Source organism: Littorina saxatilis, linkage group LG1, assembly GCF_037325665.1.
Source record: "Littorina saxatilis isolate snail1 linkage group LG1, US_GU_Lsax_2.0, whole genome shotgun sequence".
Classification (NCBI taxonomy): Eukaryota; Metazoa; Mollusca; class Gastropoda; order Littorinimorpha; family Littorinidae; genus Littorina; species Littorina saxatilis.
The window spans coordinates 34,497,263-34,517,262 of NC_090245.1; the positions used below are offsets into that span (position 1 = coordinate 34,497,263).

Genomic DNA, 20,000 nt, shown 5'->3' on the forward strand with positions numbered 1-20,000 from the left:
ATTACGTGACTTGCTGCTCATGGAACTATATAATCCCAAAATGTCATAAAAAAGGACACACAACCATCGAATATCGGAGCTTTAAAAAATTTCACGAGTCTAAGTTTTTCATGGACTTATCTTCAGCTCCGTTCCATGATGTGTTTAATTGTACTGAGGCTGAGGAGGCGCTTAATTGTTTCTCACGTATACTCTACCCGATTGTTGACAAACATGCCCCTCTGAGGCAACACCGAGTAAAATCCCCTACATTACCACCATGGCTTACTCCTGAGATTGTAGAAGCTATGGCACTACGTGATTTTTTTAAGGAAAATCAAAGGAAATCAGAATTTAAAGCACAACGCAATAGAGTTACCGAGTTAGTACGCCAGGCAAAAAGTAATCATTTTCATAAATTGGTTGAAGACAAAAAAGATGTTGCCACGCTTTGGCAAGCCATAAATGAAGTGTTAGGTAAATCCCAGAGAAGAAATAGCAGATTAAATAGCGCCATTTCTCCTGACAAATTCAATGAGCACTTTCTGTGTTTGGCTGATCGATTGAAACAATCTAAAAATGTAAATGAAGAAGTCGAGGGTGGGGACACCCTGTTGTTTAGACTAAAAGAATTTTGTAGTCATAAATTGAAATCACAAGATTCATTCTCTATCCCAACTATTGCCGTACATGAAGTTGGAAAATTTATAGAAAACCTTCAGAATAATAAATCCATGGGGCCTGACAAAATCCCCCCGTCGTTGCTTAAATTAGCCCTACCGTACATAGTGGAATCCCTAACGTATGTGTATAATCTTTGCATTGAACAAAATATTTTTCCTGATGCATTTAAAACGGCAAAGGTCGTTCCACTTCCTAAAAATAAAGATGTGTCTGACCCTAATAACTTCAGGCCAATTTCATTGCTTCCTATTTTATCAAAGCCTTTAGAGAAGCACATCCAGAAGAATCTTCTGAACTACATGGAAAGGTACAAATTATTTCACAACTTTCAATCTGGGTTTCGTCCGAAACATTCCTGTAGTACAGCTCTTTCATCACTATGTGATAACTGGCTATCGGCAATTAATCGTTCGGACATATCAGGGGCTGTATTTCTTGATTTTAAGAAAGCTTTTGATCTTGTAGATCACACATTACTTTTACATAAACTCGCATTGTACGTGAACAATCCCGCAACGTGTTCATTCTTTAAATCATATCTTGTCAACAGAACACAGTATGTTTCTATAAACGGTAAAACATCTCCCAAAGGATGTTTAAAGAGTGGAGTCCCCCAGGGGTCAGTTTTAGGGCCTATCTTGTTTTGTGTATTCATTAATGACCTCCCCCTTCATATATCTAATTCCAAAGTTAAAACGGAATTTTTTGCAGATGATTCGACGCTTCACACAAGCTGTAGGACTGTTCAAGAAATTGAAATTTCCTTACAGTCTAGTCTGAATGAAGTCAATAGTTGGTGTAACCAGAATTGTATGATAGTGCACCCAGGAAAGACAAAAAGCATGATTATTACAACAAGACAAAAACACCAGTCACGACCTCTTAAGTTAAATCTTTCTCTGGAATCACAACCTGTTCAGCAGGTAACGGAACATCGTGTTTTGGGTGTGATAGTCGATCAAGAATTAAAATGGCAATCTCATGTACATTATATTTGTCAAAAAGTATCCAAGAATTTGTTTCTGCTATCAAAGTTAAAGCAATATGTCGATATCGCAACACTAAAACTATTTTATCATGCCCACATCTTATCCCATATTAATTACGCATCAACTCTTTGGGATGGCGTCTCTGATATTCACATGAAAAAATTAAACTCTCTACATCGTCGGGCAGCTAAAATCATGGTAAATGGTCCACAATTATCAGCTGATTTGAAGTTAAAGAATCTAAACTACCTGCCGCTAGTTAAACAGTTACAGTTTAATAAGACTGTAATGATGTATAAAGTATATCATGGCGAAGTGCCCATCTATATTCAGGACCTATTTCACAGAGTCACCGAAAGGTACGGGTCTATCAATTTTCTACCACCAATACCCAGGATTGATTTGTTCAAAACTAGTCAAGCCTTCTCTGGCGCTATGGTGTGGAACTCCATTCCGTCTGTAATAAGATCATTAACCTCACTAAAGAGTTTTAAACAAGCTCTGCATAATCATTTTATGTCTACCTAGTTGGCTATACTAGTCTTAACACGTGCAAGTAGCTGTCAACAATTGGCAAAGCTTTATGAATTACACAAATATGTTCTTTATTATATAATGTATTATGTGGAATTTATGTTGCGATTTTCCATCATCACTTCATCATCATCATCATCATCATCATCATCATCATCATCATCATCATCATTATCATTTACACCATATAATCATTATTAGCAATTGTGTAAACGTTGGTATCGTGTGAATTTTACCGTCGATCACTTTCCATGTGTTAACATGTTGCATGTTTCGCTTTCGATTTGTATGTTGCTTACTTTGCCATTTTATTGTTTATGTTTATTTGCTTGTTTGCTTACTTGTCGATTGTTTGCTGGTTCGTTCGTTTACTTTGTTTATTTGTCATGTTGCTTTACTTGTTTATCATTTATTAGATATTTGTATTAGAAGTAAGGACCGGTTGTAAGAAAAGGCGTCGCCTTAAACCTCTATCCTTGAAAAATAAAGTTCCATCATCATCATCATCTCTCTCTCTCTCTCTCTCTCTCTCTCTCTCTCTCTCTCTCTCTCTCTCTCTCTCTCTCTCTCTCTCTCTCTCTCTCTCAGCAGCCTCTAAATTCGCGGTCAGTGGTCACCGACAATGATTCTGCTCAAAGACACAGTCTTCGTCGCGCAGTCCCAATGAAGCGGTTTGCAGTCACTGCGAATATATATGATTCAGTGCAAAACAATTTTATTTAAAGATGAAAATGAAGAAAAAGAAGAAAAGGAAAGAATCGAAGTACGTACATCTAGCTGCTGGTATACTAAAGTCGAAAATATGAGTGAGTAGTATTCTCATGTTTGCGTAAAATGAATAGCTAGGAGACATCTGATGAATTCGCGTGTACTGTCCTTGTTTATTTCAACGCCAGTGGCATTTTGTTATTTTAGATTTTACTGAAAAGTGTAACAACAAATTTCAGAGCTTGAATTGAAAATGGTTTTGCTGACAGGGAGACAATCAGAGTGAAAGCAGTAAATACTCAGACAAAAAATCGCGGTTTAGCCCCTTGTGCCGCTGATTTGGCTCCGGAGAGTAAACGTTTACTCTTGTCTACATATATATATATATATGTGTTCGCGGGCGTCGTTTGGTTTCGGCAGTCGACGAAACTACATGCGAATGACACCATGCAAATGCTAAACACTGGGTCAAAATCAGATACAGTACCGCCGGTCAAAACACAGACGGGGCAATATTTACACACTACACTCACAATACTGTTAAGCCAAGAAACTATTCGCAAGGAACGACCATACACATGCGACTTGGTCAAGAATTATGATATACATCAAACTATTACATCTTTTAAATGCATCTGACCCAGTACTGACTAAAAGTAAGGTCATGTCATCAAGTGTTAATTTCCAATTACTACTACACGATTGGCAGGGATCGAATAGTTATACACGAACAACGTGACCGAGAGTTCTGGTACGAAAACTAATAGGTTATGTAAGCTCTAAACGCTAGTACTATATCTAAATTAGAAACAGCATGATCAGTCAATATACAGACAGTGCAGATAGTAAGGGTCCATATAAGCCTACTATACTGACCAAGACTGACCAAGGCTAGCCTATGTCATAAACGTGGTAAGGCGAATATCAAAAACAAATGCACATGATCCACAGAATAATGATATGAAGATTTGTCAATCATGTATATTGTGCTAGAAACAGGATCTAAATTAAACACAGTATCGGTCTATACACAGACATTTCAGATAGCAGGTGTTGATACACTAAACTGACTAAAGCTATCTCGTGACACGATTTCTAGGGACCGACTGAAGGCAGTAAACTCAGTCAACAACAACAAATACCGTAAAATCCCCAGCAAACGCCCACTCACCCTCCGCACAGATTTCGGGTACAAGTAGGGGGTGGGCGTTTGCTAGGTATAAACACACCGTTTGTCGACACAAATAAAGATCAACGTTCTGTGATAGAAAAAAAGAAGAAAAAACCGGCGAACCATCGCACAGTGTGCACAAATTGTAGATAAAGGAGGCCGACTGTCTTAAAACAATTTTTTTTTTAAAGCAAACAAGGGGTGGGCGTTTTCTAGGTAGTGACCCCTCTGCCCAACTTTTGGCCAAAAGTGCGGGGTGGGCGTTTGCTAGATAATGGGCGTTTGCTAGGGATTTTACGGTACTAATGTTGTGAAAACTGATCCATTGACGCCCCTTTTGGAATCCCCAGTCCTAAACACACAGTCCGTCCGTCCGTCCCTCCCTCTTCCTCTGTCTCAGTGTCTGTCTGTCTGTGTGTCTGTGTGTGTGTCTCTCTCTGTCTGTCTGTCTGTCTGTCTGTCTGTCTGTCTGTCTGTCTGTCTCTCTCTCTCTCCCTGTCTGTCATCCCCCCGCGGGTTAGGGGGAAGAATTTACCCGATGCTCCCCAGCATGTCGTAAAAGGCGACTAACGGATTCTGTTTCTCCTTTTACCCTTGTTAAGTGTTTCTTGTATAGAATATAGTCAATTTTTGTAAAGATTTTAGCCAAGCAGTATGTAAGAAATGTTAAGTCCTTTGTACTGGAAACTTGCATTCTCCCAGTAAGGTAATACATTGTACTACGTTGCAAGCCCCTGGAGCAAATTTTTGATTAGTGCTTTTGTGAACAAGAAACAATTGACAAGTGGCTCTATCCCATCTCCCCCCTTTCCCCGTCGCGATATAACCTTCGTGGTTGAAAACGACGTTAAACACCAAATAAAGAAAGAAGAATCTGTCTGTCAGTCTCTCTCTCTCTCTCTCTCTCTCTCTCTCTCTCTCTCTCTCTCTCTCTCTCTCTCTCTCTCTCTCTCTCCTATGGACAAATATACACACTTAACAAGAAGGGGGAAACAAGCCACATATTCAAAGTTACACAAATTATTATATTTATGATTTAAAAAAATGTTGGCATCTAATAAACAAAAACATTATAAGATGTTTGGTGGCTTGTTGACAGACCAGCTTTTTTGTTGGTCCAAGGGGACCATATCGTCTTTTGTTTCATCTTTATCGACCAAGGCCGAAGGCCGCGGTTGATAAATATGAGACAAAAGGCGATATGCTCCCCGAGGACCAACAACAAAGTGCTGGTCTGACAACAAGCTACCAAACATCGTTTTTGTCATCATTTTGGTTGTGCAACAAAATGCACAATAACCCACAGGGAGACGAATTTTTAGAATCCAACTCCGGGCCACAAAGCATCGTCACAGTAACACGAGATAACACGTCAAACGTAGCTTGTTGACGCTTTTCTTCCAGTCTGAAAATGTACAGAGCTGCGATCATACCTGTGAATTCAGTAAGTGTTGAGCATATTTCTTTTCTTTTAAGTGTTTATGACTTTTCGTTGTGGATTTTGCGATTACAGAGATAAGTTGCAAATTGACCATGAGTCGCCGCGGTAATTATCAACATTGATTGGGTCTTTGAGAGTGAATGCTTACAATCGTTGTCCTCGGAAACACAAATCCAAAGCCACGATGGTTCCACACATCAAACAATCAGCCTGATTGGCTTTTACTTTGAAAATCCACGTTTCACATGAAAGCTCAAACCCATTCACCACCTCGAGTTATTGCATGGGGAACATGAGATTTATTTACCAGGTGTTTGTGAATGAAAACTCGTGAAAATGATGACAATCATCATTAACTACCTAACTTAACTGTATATATCTGTCAAACAAAAGTAAACGAAAACTACGCCATACCTTATTTTCTTTCTCAGCAACCTCAACTCTATGAAGATGGTCCTTATGAGGTAGGTACAATGCAAGCGGTTTCCGAAAGTGAATTAGACTGATTTGCATGAAGGTTTGTTTGTTTGTTTGCTTTACGCCCAGCCGACCACGAAGGGCCATATCAGGGCGGTGCTGCTTTGACATTTAACGTGCGCCACACACAAGACAGAAGTCGCAGCACAGGCTTCATGTCTCCCCCAGTCACATTATTCTAACACCGGAACAACCAGTCCTAGCACTAACCCCACAATGCCAGACGCCAGGCGGAGCAGCCACTAGATTGCCAATTTTAAAGTCTTAGGTATGACCCGGCCGGGGTTCGAACCCACGACCTCCCGCTCACTGGGCGGATGCCTTACCACTAGGCCACCGTGTTGCGGTTTTGCATGAAGGTGATTACTGATTAAAAAATTCATAAAACGGACCACTTAGTGGAGAGATGGAATGTTGCGCTGTCACCTGAAAGCTAACTTCGTATGTAATAAATTTGGACAAACTATTATCATGCCCGTAAAGAAAATGTTCACTGAATTATTCAGTTATATAAAGTCAATTATACAATTTTGACGCCTAGGAATCTGCGTCCCGACAATGAGAGCATGATTAAGTGTCTACGAATAATACATTAACTACCGTACACTGCCTTACAACTGAACTTTTCTTTCCAAGCTAAAACATATCAAAACGAATAAGAAATCCATTTTTACTCTGCAATAATACACCATTTACCACTGTGATAAGGTGGAGTGGAAGGGGGGAAAGGCCAGGAAGTATTCACATGAGACGCCGAGACAGAGGTTGATCTAACATGTCTTTATCAAAATACTCAAGAAGGCAGTGTCTGCGGACACATGAAAAAGAAAAGAAAACAACATAAGAACATGACACAATGAAGCGCAAAGGAAATGTTCATAACAACAACAAATACTCAGCAGTTAAAGGCACAGTAAGCCTCCCGTAAACCATCACAGATACGGTCAGGCTTTTAAACACAGTACAAACACCCTTTCATTTAAACACTCACCGATTGAGAACATCCTAGGTGCCCTCCGTAAAGAGCGAACAATTTTCAAAGAATTTATTTTTGCGTGGTTTATCTTACCCCTGAGCCATCGTGAACCCGTGTGATCCAGTTTCTCTTTTTCACAATGCAGTCGTCAGTTAGTTATTTGAATGCGACTCGATGTGAGCTTATTTACAATAGCACGTTTTTATGCACGAAACAAACGGCTGTGGTTCACAAGAACTCTAGCGATGGCTTTTGACTGTTGAGAGGAACGGCGATATGCATGATAAACCGTCGTCTGCTACGACCCTTGCGTGACCCTGCTTCCGGGCTTTTCTTTTTTCAAACTTTCACAACTTCGAATTGTACTGATCTTGTCTTGATGAAAAAAGAATTCTTTTATGATTGAAGAATGTTTGTGTAACAAGCTGTCAATTTATTATTTAGATTTTAAAAGTTAGGTCTAGCACAAAAACGCACCACGGTCCAAAAACATTTTGATAATCATCGATTCACGGCTATCGCCAGTTTACATCGATAGAATGAGACCCGAAGGGAAGTAACTCATGTTTGACCTGAGTTCAGGATGGGTCCAAAAAGTGTTCGAGACAATCTGCAAAATTAATTCTTTAACAAGAAGAGCAAACGCTCGATCGAGTCACTTTCGCAGTTCTGAATATTATATGAGGCATCAGATGGACAGGAAGAAATTGCTATTCACAACACAATGAGTCACGTTCACATAAAATTTGAGCCCGGTCACTTTTATAGTTTCCGAGAAAAGCCCAACGTTAAGTTGTGTGTTGCCGAACAGAAAAGGCTAGTTATCTCAATTGTTTTTCTGATAACGTTCGTAAAAGGCTACAGATGTAAATACTTTGATGTAAAGAATAATCCTACAAAGTTTCAATCACATCCGATGAACTTTGTCAAAGATATAAAATGTCTAATTTTTCCTTTGACGCTGACCTGTGACCTTGAAAAAGGTCAAAGGTCAACGAAACCATCGTTAAAGTGTAGAGGTCATTGGAGGTCACGACTAAACAAAATATGAGCCCGATCGCTTTGATAGTTTCCGAGAAAAGATATAAAATGTCTAATTTTTCCTTTGACGCTGACCTGTGACCTTGAAAAAGGTCAAAGGTCAACGAAACCATCGTTAAAGTGTAGAGGTCATTGGAGGTCACGACTAAACAAAATATGAGCCCGATCGCTTTGATAGTTTCCGAGAAAAGTCCAACGTTAAGGTGGTGTCTACGGACGGCCGGCCGGACAGACTAACACTGACCGATTACATAGAGTCACTTTTTCTCAAGTGACTCAAAAATTGCTCGCTCTTTACGTAGGGCACCGAGGATGTTCCCGTTTGGTGAGCGTTCAAATGGAAGGGTGTTTGTACTGTGTGTAAAAGCCTGACAGTATCTGTGATGGTTTACGGGAGGCTTACTGTCCGGGCGTGATTTCCGGTATCATGACAGCCGTCCAGCACCAAAACGAGGCGCCATTGTTGTAGAAGACCAAGTCCACGAAAATAAATTCTTTGAAAATTTCTCACGCTCGACAGAAAGCAGCCAGGATGTTCCCGTTCGGTGAGCGTTCAAATGGAAGTATGCTTGTACTGTATGTAGACGCTCGGGAAGCTCTGTGATGGTTTACGGGAGGCTTACTGTGCCTTTAAACTGAACTAAAAAGGAAGGGGGGGGGGAGAGAAGGGAGAGACAAACCTAATTTCCTAAACAAACGATCACGGATATCGAAGCGTGACAGTGAACATTGTTAGCGGGTAAGTAGCGTTAGGGGCAAAACAACGAAACAGACGCTATGACGTCACTACTGACGATCAAAATGGCTAACACATAGTACTTGCACACCAATGCATTAATCACACGCTCATAACACATCATAGGCCTGATCAAACCTAGCAAATACAATAATACAAACAAGAACCAAACTCTACTTACAGTTCACTCTTCAATGCAGAATTAAACAAACGAAGTTATGGCGGGGCCGTTCAACAAACGCGGCCGGTCTCAAATCACTTAACACACACTCAGACCGCCCAGGGTCTTGTCACCTTCGCGTCACGGGTCAGACTGACCGCCTCACACTATCGGGGGACGAATGCGCGCGCACAATACGAATTAACCGACTGAATCAGCATGTAAACATTCAACCAACAACGACACATGCATCCTAAGCACAAGTACAACAAAGACATACAGTGATACACACATGGTCGCCTCAGGGGGAATAAACGGAACAGGGATTGGCAGAGAAAAGCAAAGACAGTGGCCGTGAAATCTCCACACGGCTACATCCCCCCCCCCCCCAACTCTTTAACAAACTGCGGCCTCGCAGATTCAACGCCCCAGGACGAGATGAACATGACATTTAAAGGACCAGACCACGCTGTTTTAAAGGTTATTAGAACCACTAACCGATGACTGAAGGTTAGAGAAATGCACCTAAAGATTCCAACAAGAAGGGCAAAGCCCATACGACTCACATGCTTTACACATTTTTCCTACCAAAATACATGTGACCTTGACCCAAGGTCAAGGTCATCCAAGGTCATGCAACACAAAGCTGTTAATTCAAGACATAGGAAGTACAATTGTGCTTATTGGCTCTTTCTACCATGAGATATGGTCACTTTTAGTGGTTCACTACCTTATTTTGGTCACATTTCATAAGGGTCAAAGTGACCTTGACCTTGATCATATGTGACCAAATGTGTCTCATGATGAAAGCATAACATGTGCCCCACATAATTTTTAAGTTTGAAACAGTTATCTTCCATAGTTCAGGGTCAAGGTCACTTCAAAATATGTATACAATCCAACTTTGAAGAGCTCCTGTGACCTTGACCTTGAAGCAAGGTAAACCGAACTGGTATCAAAAGATGGGGCTTACTTTGCCCTATATATCATATATAGGTGAGGTATTGAATCTCAAAAACTTCAGAGAAAGTGGGAAAAATGTGAAAAATAGCTGGTTTTTAGGCAACATTTATGGCCCCTGCGACCTTGACCTTGAAGCAAGGTCAAGATGCTATGTATGTTTTTTGGGGCCTTGTCATCATACACCATCTTGCCAAATTTGGTACTGATAGACTGAATAGTGTCCAAGAAATTTTGCTTCGCATGTGAGTCAAAAATGTAAAGAAATTCACCGATTCGTAGCTTTATCATTGTGATTTAATTAAAAACGTTCCGCCAAATTCGTCTGCTAAACGAGACTTCGAAATGGCCGCCAGTAGACGAGAACCGGCTGTGACGTCATTTCGTGTACAGCTTAGGCCAACAAAAAAAAATTGTCTGTTTCTGGTCACCCGACCGACCCTAAATTTCGGCGCCGACCCTAAACTTTTTTTTTCCAAACTCAAAAATGTTTTTGTTTTTTTTGGTGGTAAAGGACAGGGTGAGAAAATGAACAACAAAAACGTGTGAAAACGAAAGTCCGCTGACGATTTGTAAATGTGTTGAGTGTCTTGTCTCTATGTATAGTGAATCCAGTCTCTTTGCGCGATTTTTAAAGTTAGTTTTATTGGTCTACATTTGGGGTAAAAAAAAAAAAAAAAAAAAAAAAAAAAAAAAAAAAAAATCCCGACCTACCGACCCTATTTTTTTTAGCCATGTTACCAGAAACAGACAATTTTTTTTTTTTGGCCTTAGGCTCAAGTGGGCGTTTGCCTACATCGAGCATCAACAACACGCCGAAGGAATGCGCACGGCTGCTGATAGAGCTCTATGAAGTGTAGAAAAAAGGTTCAGGCATCAGTTGTCACCTTTTTCCGATGGGCTTACAACTTCTGCAGCAAGACTGATTAACTGGAAACGGCCAACACGATGTGCTGTGTTTCGCGACACTTTCTTCCAATGTGAACGCAGACTTTAAGCCGGCAAGAAAACCTGGCACACACAAAACAGCTGTTGCCTGACGCAGTTCATGTAGTCACAAACAAACACACGCGTGCGCACGCACATACCCGTGCGCATACACACGCACATGCTATCACCACACACATGCACAGATACACACAGACACACAGATACACATTCACACACACACACACACACACGCACACACACACATGCATACAGACAGGCACACACACTGTGACATGCATACAAACACACACACATACACATACACTCACACATGAATACTAATATGTACCTACACAAATCTGCATACATGGCGTACACACAAAAATCACAAATATAATCACAAAACCAAGCTCGTGCTTGTGCACATCCATCTATCTAACTAGATAGACCGATATGTAGTTTGCACCTGAGGCCATATAATAATAATAATAATAATAAAGTGTATTTATATTGCGCCTATCCCTTACAAAAAAACAAAATTTCAAAGTGGTTAGGCAGTTTTAAAGGTTTGTTTTTATGTTAGTTCAGTGTTTTGTTTATCAAGTAAAAACAAAATGAATAGAGCTTGTCGCGCAACATTTTGAGATAACGACTGAAGTTTGAGCACAGGTATGAGATTTTTTCACGCAAACCCTACTGAAGAATTTGTGATATTGTATTGTGAATATGTAAACAAAAAAACAATCGGATGATCACAAACTGAAGAAGAGAAATAGGGAAGCAAAATAGAACATCAAACATAGTGATTTCACAGGTGAATTTGGAAAAAACCCACTTATGTATCCATTTTTGAAGCCCAATTTGAAGCATGGAACACAGTCAAACATAAATTAAAAGTGTTAAAGTGGTTACAGTGTTCAGAAATAGTGTTAAATAACAAGTTGAGTTATCCCTGTTCACCAATTTTAAAAGAGATACACCTCTGATCTTGTCGTGCAAAATTTTGAACTGTGATGCTTTTACTACCCCCACCCCCTACTCATTTTTCAGAAAAGAGTGCATATTATCTTCCAAATAGACAAGCAAGGTAGTCAGATGATAAAAACTTAAGAACAGAAATAGGGAAGCAAAATAGAACATGCAACATAGTGATTTAACTGGTGAATTCAGAAAAAAAATAACTTTTTTAGTCATTTTATAAGCTTAATTTAAAGCTTGGAAGACAGAAAAAAATAAATTAAAAGTGCTAAAGTGGTTACAGTGTTCAGAAATAGTGTTAGATACCAAGTTGAGTTATCCCTCTTCATCACAGTTAAAAGAAACACACCTCTTGTCGCACAAAATCTTGAACTGTGATGCTTTTACTACCCCCACCCCCTACTCATTTTTCAGAAAAGAGTGCATACTATCTTCCAAATAGGAAAGCAAGGTAGTCAGATGATCAAAAACTTCAGAACAGAAATAGGGAAGCAAAAAAGAACATCCAACAGAGTGATTTAACTGGTGAATTCAGAAAAAACAACAACTTTTTACTCATTTTATAAGCTGAATTTAAAGCTTGGAAGACAGAAAAATATAAATTAAAAGTGCTAAAGTGGTTACAGTGTTTAGAAGTAGTGTTAGATACCAAGTTGAGTTATCCCTCTTTATCACAGTTAAAAGAAACACACCTCTTGTCGCGCAAAATCTTGAACTGTGATGCTTTTACTACCCCCACCCCCTACCCATTTTTCAGAAAAGAGTGCATATCATCTTCCAAATAGAAAAACAAGGTAATCAGATGATCAAAAACTTAAGAAGATAAATAGGGAAGCAAAATAGAATATCCAACATAGTGATTTAACTGTTGAATTCAGAAAAAAACCACTTTTTTTTCTCATTTTTGAAGCTGAATTAGAAGTTTGGAAGACAAAAAAAATAAATTAAAAGTGCTAAAGTGGTTACAGTGGTTACAGTGTTCAGAAATAGTGTTAGATACCAAGTTGAGTTTTCGCTCTTTATCACAGTTAAAAGAAACACACCTCTTGTCGCGTACAATCTTGAACTGTGATCCTTTTACTACCCCCGCCCCCTACCCATTTGAACACAAAAGAGTGCATATTCTCTTCCAATTAGAAAAATAAGTAATTTTAAGCAACTGGACATTTTTAAAATACATCCTTTCTGTCAGTCCAAGGATTGCTTAGTCCATTAAAAACAAACAGACTAGGATTTAACGCACCCATTTCAAGAAAAAGTTAACATGATAATTGATATATCAGACTTTTTTATGCAATTACTACTGAAGATTCCAGACCAGGTAAAACAATAATTTTATATCCTTTGTCACATTTTTTTAAATTTTTTTATAAATCTATCTACAGCGAGTTTTGTCTCTTTGTGTCATTTAGTTATTTTCAAGAATTCTATCCTGGCAAAATTATTTTACTTTTTAAAAATCCCTACCTACCTACCCTATTTTGTTTAGCCATGTTATTAGAAATAGACAATTTATTTTTTTTTTTGCCTAAAGATCTTGAAACATTTGTTTTATTGTTATTATTGCCATTAGCTGTGTCACTCGAATTTCTTTGTCAGGCTGAAACTTAGCTGTTGCGTTGAAGTCTGCTGTGTGTGTCTGGGTCCAAAGCAACTTTCACATTCTCATCTACACACTCACGTTACTCACACAAGTATACAATTCTACCCACAGAGGCGTTCGGGGATGGGGGTCTCGCACTCGGGCGAATCACACCACAAAATACAAAGTATAACGTACACAGATTGTTCTATTGAACCAAAAAGCAAATTAAATCATGAATAAATCAATCAAGCAAAACTTCCACACAATGACACACTCACTCTCGGTTCACACTGCGCTCTGGGCGTGCACACTTGGCAGCACGTATACCGTTCCAACGCCGTTTGTCTTCCTGCAAGTCCAGCACAGGCACACGATTGTCCAAGAATCACAATAATCCTCGTGAATGTCACAGCAGGCATAGTAAGGTTACGTAGAAAAGTCCAAAAGGGTGCGTAAATGGTGGTAATCCGGCACACACACACACACACACTGACACACACACACACACACACACACACACACACACACACACACTCACACACACACACACACACACACACACACACTCGAGTCCGGTTTGGTAAGTTACCTGATAAATAATGTAGCCTGTAGATTTAACGGGGAGACTGATCAGACAGGAAGAGCAATACTTTCACATTCCCGATGTTCAGCGATAAACTTGTTTTCTTCGAGAGTTCGATCTTCGTGCGATTCTGGCGCGTTGTCACCAAGAACGTTAAAAAAACCCAGGATATATCATCATGATGCCTCTCTACAAAAACCAGGTCGAGGAGCTCTTCATCTAAAGTCAGTCAGTATTAACCTCCTCAACACAATCCTCATCTTGTCCCATAGTGATTTCTGCCGTCAAAGAACATGTGGTTCTCAACTCACAAGACCGATTTGTCGTCTTCCATTGCGAAATTCAGATCTACCCCAACTACGTGCATTGATCTGAGCAATAAAATGTAGATGCGATAATTTGCAAACATCTCTTCAACACAATCTGCATCTTGTCCCATCGTGATTTCTGTCGGCAAAGAACATGTGGTTCTCAACTCACAAGACCGATTTGTCATCTTCCAGTGTGAAATTCAAATCTGCCCCAAGTACGTGCAATAAAATGTAGAAGCGATAATCTGAAAAAATCTTTTCGCGTGAACGCTGCCACGTTGTCATCAGTCCGATGTCTTTTATCCAGAGCAGGGATGAACACACTTTTTCATCAGCAGTTTGTTATGTTTATCCGCAGACTGCTTTCCATTACTTGTCGTCTGTTTTAGATCGACTCGTAGGGTTCTTCAGCCACGCAAGAAGTGCTTGTTTACTGACACGTTCTCACGCACGACATGTCGTAAATGCAAGTTCTAACGATTGTTTTTTTATTGCACTGATAGAGAATGTCGATAGTTGTAAACTTCTGCCATTTCCTAATGTTTATTTCATTATTTTGCATACGGATATGGCTAATAAGTGGATAATCTGTTACGACACGAAACGCGTTCTAAATCCGGGAAGGGAGGCTACTCCAGCGTACTTTCAGGTGTATCCTACAGCCTTAACACAAGTGTAGAAAGGTCATGGTCAGATCACCAGCTTAGGGAAGAAAGTTCTCCCCTAACACTCGGACTCACAAGGCTGCTCAGCATCTGCTAGCTTCACAGGGGGTGGAACTGTCTCCTGACTTTGACTTCCAGCAAACACAACATCCGTCTGGCTGGCCTGCTCTCGTAGAACTTGTCGGATGACTGCTAGCCTATGACCTACACAGTATGGCTCACTAGGCTGTCGCCATGACAACGGCTGCTTACACACTGGACGCTTCGCTGGGCACCTGCTCTGGAGATACCCGCTGCGGCCACAAATCCAGCAGCGTGGTTTCGAAGATGGTAGTAACTTCCCTGAGGCAACTTTGGGAACGGCAGGCACACGATGGTTCATTTCGACTGACAGCGGTGTGGATTTCGCCGCCAGCGCACCGACTTCTACGTGCATTTCGTTCAAAGCAGAACTTTCCTCTGCAGCAGCTTGCTTCACTAACTCAAAGTCCTCTCCCATCCATCTGAGAGCTTCCGCTCGCACTACAGTAAAAGATGCACCCTCACGCTTTCTAGCAAACTCCCTCAGATCCCGTCTCAACTCAGGCAAACAAAGTCCATTGATAAAATGACCTCGGAGGGTACCATCCTTAAGGGTATCAGGTTCCACAGCGTTAACCTTCATCTGGGTAGCCTGCAATGCGTGGGCATAGTCAAGAACGCTTTCCTCTTGACTCTGGTTGCGCTCATAGAACGCTGACATCTGTGCAACCACGCAGGAGTGATCTCCAAAAGTGTCTTGCAGGATGTGCAATACAAAGTTGGCAGTGGCGGTCTCCTGTGGGGGATGCAGATTTACTTCCCTCCTGGCTGGCCCAGCAAGTGACTGGATCAGCCATTCAGCAGTTTCGCCGCCGAGTGCCCCCAGGTTGAAGTGGGCAATGATGCGACGAGCCTCCGTAACGAAGTCGTCTAGTGAACAGCCATCTTCGCCGCTAGTGAAGAGGGGAAGCCTGGGAGGGGGAAACATTTGCCACTGGGGTCTAGGAGCCACGTCGACCGCCATCTTTGATACGCCGAGTACCTCCTACACTGCCTTCTGATGTTAATTATGGCGTCTCTACTTCCTGAACCCTGCTTGCAGCGCCATTTGTGATAAGGTGGAGTGGAAGGGGGGAAAGGCCAGGAAGTATTCACATGAGACGCCGAGACAGAGGTTGTTAGCGGGTAAGTAGCGTTAGGGGCAAAACAACGAAACAGACGCTATGACGTCACTACTGACGATCAAAATGGCTAACACATAGTACTTGCACACCAATGCATTAATCACACGCTCATAACACATCATAGGCCTGATCAAACCTAGCAAATACAATAATACAAACAAGAACCAAACTCTACTTACAGTTCACTCTTCAATGCAGAATTAAACAAACGAAGTTATGGCGGGGCCGTTCAACAAATCGCCGGTCTCAAATCACTTAACACACACTCAGACCGCCCATGGTCTTGTCACCTTCGCGTCACGGGTCAGACTGACCGCCTCACGCTATCGGGGGACGAATGCGCGCGCACAATACGAATTAACCAATCAGCATGTAAACATTCAACCAACCACGACACATGCATCCTATAAGCACAAGTACAACAAAGACATACAGTGATACACACATGGTCGCCTCACGGGGAATAAACGGGACAGGGATTGGCAGAGAAAAGCAAAGACAGTGGCCGTGAAATCTCCACACGGCTACACCACTAATAAGAAATAATTCATAATGTTTTTGTTAATACCTTGAAAGGATTACTGTGAATGACATCCCCCAGAATTTCCAAAACACATTTTGTTGGACGCAGCATGATGTCTATCCCCGGAGACTGCACGTACAGCCTGTAACGACAGATAAGAAATGAGGTCATAATGTAGGGGAAGGGCTCCTAATATGGATCGGCTCCTAATATGGACCACCTCCTGTTCTAACAAACTAACGGCGCTAGAGCCCTAAAAACAATTTCATTCGCTGTATTCACCCTCTCTGGACAACTTGCACATGTCAAAACAGTTGCAGAACCACAAACCTCAAAACCGTTAGGCTTTTTCTCTTTTTTTCACTTTTGGCATGGTTCACTCTAAATTTGCCGCCTAAAACGGACTCGTTTCTGTCCACAGCCAAAGCTTTTATCACATAAAAATTGCTATAAATGACAGCAAAGGCCGTATTTGTTACAATTTAGCAGTCTTGACCCCGAGTTTCTCCTGCAAACAAAAAATAATAGCAAAATCTCAAAGTATGTGTGAGTCCCCTAATATGGACCCAGGGGTGAGTTTTGGCGCTCGCCCGCTCGCCCGCGGCGACTTCAAATCGCGTCGGGCGAGTTCGAAATTCCTCTGAAATCGCCCGCCGGGCGGGTTCAAAGTTTGCTGAAGTACAAAGTCGTTAGGCAACGTAGTCAATCGGAACGGCCGGCGAACAAATATCTCTGCGGGCGATCTCAAAATCTGTCACTTCTCTACTGCCCACTCATCCCCCCCCCCCTTCCCCCGCTTTGAGGACTCAGGACTACCATCAATCAATGTCAGACACATTGGCTAGACAGCTATCCCCCCTCCGCCTCACTTGACCGTGTCATCACACCTCCAGTGCCACGAGCCGCTGGCGATTGCATCAGCAGTCAAAATAGTTAACCCCCCCCCCCCCTCCGTCCCCCCTCTTTGCGCTATTCACTTCACCCCCTCTCTGATCTTATCCTGCGCTCACCAATCCTTCAGAGACTTTCACATGTTGTAAAACAGTTTCCTCTCAGATAAAAACTCGGTCATTGACCCCGAGTAAGAAGGTCAGGCAGCTGTGTTCAGATTGCAAGTAACGGTCATTGACCCAGGTCTCAAGGCCAACCAGCTTTTACAATGCATCTGCCTTTGATCTGACCGCCCATCCAGAGCAAACATATTCCCCCTCGCCCTCTGTATTTTTCCTTTGATGTGCCTGCTATGTACCACTGATCCAGTTTCTGGGAAATGTATATAATTATGTTCCCAAATATGTTAACACCAGCTTTGCTGACCAACTTAGTACAAGTAGTGACAGTACTACTGCTGTCAATTATTTCCCTTCAACTAAGGAAGTAAAAAAAAACCACCCAGATCCACTATATGTGATAAAGAAGAAAAGACAGACCTTCAACAATAGGACAAGGGATGCAACTCTGCTGAATCAAAAGCATAAAGATCACCTGTGAACAATTCTAGGATCAGGAAATCTGAAGATCTGTTTGTTTTCATTAGGAAATAGAAATGAAATGTAATGCTTTTGATTATTTATGACTTAAGCTGTGGTAAATTTGGCTGGTATGCAACTTTTACAGTAATATTAATAACACAGACATAAAGAAAAAGAAACAAAACAAGAAAGCAACTTAGAAAATGTTTTGTTTGTAGTCAGCTTTTTATACTTGGTTTTATACAACAAAAAAACATAATTTAAGTTAAAAAAAAATGCTGATTTACTCTTTTGTAGTGTGTGTTTATGTGGTAAGTAAAGTTCCATAGTAAATTACTTTGTAAATTGTGTGGTAGGGGTACATAAAGGGGGCAACTTTTAGTGAGGTTTAGTGTGTGATTGTGTGACAGGGTGTGAATGTGGTTTTGATTTCTTGTTTCTTTGTGGCGGCTTTTATTTTAAATTCTTTATTAAAACAAGGTTAATTATCATTATATTAAAACATGGCATTTTAGTCATCAAGTTTTCTGTGTGTTTGTGGTAGTTATTAGTAGTGCAAATCCACATGTATGCATTATAAGTATGAATGTACGTCTTTTGTGTATGTGGTTAGCAAGCGACGAGCCGCTGGGGCGGTTGTAAGAAATCCCGGCAAGTTGGGGGCCGGTTGGGATTTGGGGGGGCCGGTTCAATTTTTGGCTTACCGGCCCCCCTGGCCGGTAGCAAAAAAAGTTAAGGTACACCCCTGTGGACCACCTTCAACAAATCGAAGAAAATAAAAGCTAAAGGCTATTTGCATTACTTCATTAAGAAGCTTGCTGGAAATAACCTATAACTAGCCCTCGAGATTAAAAAAAATATAACAAATAGTTTTCTTTTCGTGGAAGTTGATAATTTCACTTATTTTCACCTTGTGTTTGATAAGCTTCTTTAGTTTCCTGGTGTGCTTCAAATAATGCTCTCATCAACCCGAAACAGATAGATCTAAAGCATATTTTAATTAGTCTGACTTGAACACTAAGTTGTATCATGTTATTTTGAAGTATAGGGGACTTTTTACAGTGATTCGTGAAGGCCGCTTCACTGGTCCATATTAGGCGCCCAGGCTCCTAATATGGACCGTTTGTGATTTTTTTCTGTATTTAATTTTTGCTGAATGTCTATCAAAGCTATTTTACTCTAATTAGGCCTAACGATTAACCTGAGAGAGAAGGACTACCAAACACAAAATGAAACTTCTTCGCAAGAAAACAAGCTAGTTATCAGCATGAAACAAAAAGTGGTCCATATTAGGAGCCCTTCCCCTACTTAACATAACACCTACAAAGCAATGCTCTACGTAACTGTCTACCTGTTCCTATACCCTGTTGTCAACCTTCCCATTTACGTGCGTACCGGTGTGCGTGTGTGCGTGCGTGCGTGCGTGCGTGCGTGAGTGTGTGTGTGTGAGCGAGAGAGACAGAGAAAGAGAGACAGAGACAGCGAGGGCGTGTGTTACGCGTGATTGTTCTGAAAAGTGACTATTACATGATTGTTCTGAAAGTCTACTATTTATTTCATCGTAATCATGTAAGCCCTCATACGTGATTGTTCTGAACGCTTACTAATTTACATGATTGTTCTGAAACTCTACTAAAGGTAAACTTGCTTCACCCGTGAAATGTAGTCAGATATGGAACAATATGTATACCCCTGAGCTGCCCAACGAAGTGTGTTTGAGTTGATCCGTCTTCTGTGTGCGCGACAGCTTTAGATGTGTGTTTGAGTTGATCCGTCTCTCCACTCCCTTTTTATTTTTTTAGGTGTAGGGGGTGGGGGAGGTTTGTTCATGTCAACCACGTGCCCCCCCCCCCCCCCCCGAAAAAAAAGAAAAAAAAAGAAGAAGAAAAAAA

The 20,000-nt window shown here is 41.0% G+C and overlaps 1 protein-coding gene across 2 annotated transcripts in view; it reads right to left on the reverse strand.

The window, feature by feature from the left end:
- The window catches only part of LOC138967906 (uncharacterized), a 45,848-nt gene that overhangs the window by 24,210 nt on the left and 1,638 nt on the right, over window positions 1-20,000 (reverse strand). Inside the window, exon 3 of one of the 2 annotated variants that reach the window (XM_070340513.1) lies at window positions 16,682-16,778. In XM_070340513.1, the coding sequence (XP_070196614.1) occupies window positions 16,682-16,747 (66 nt within the window). In that variant the 5' untranslated portion in view covers window positions 16,748-16,778. Of the gene's footprint in view, window positions 1-8,917; window positions 9,041-16,681; window positions 16,779-20,000 lie in introns of those variants that run through there. The other variant, XM_070340517.1, reaches the window with a different exon arrangement.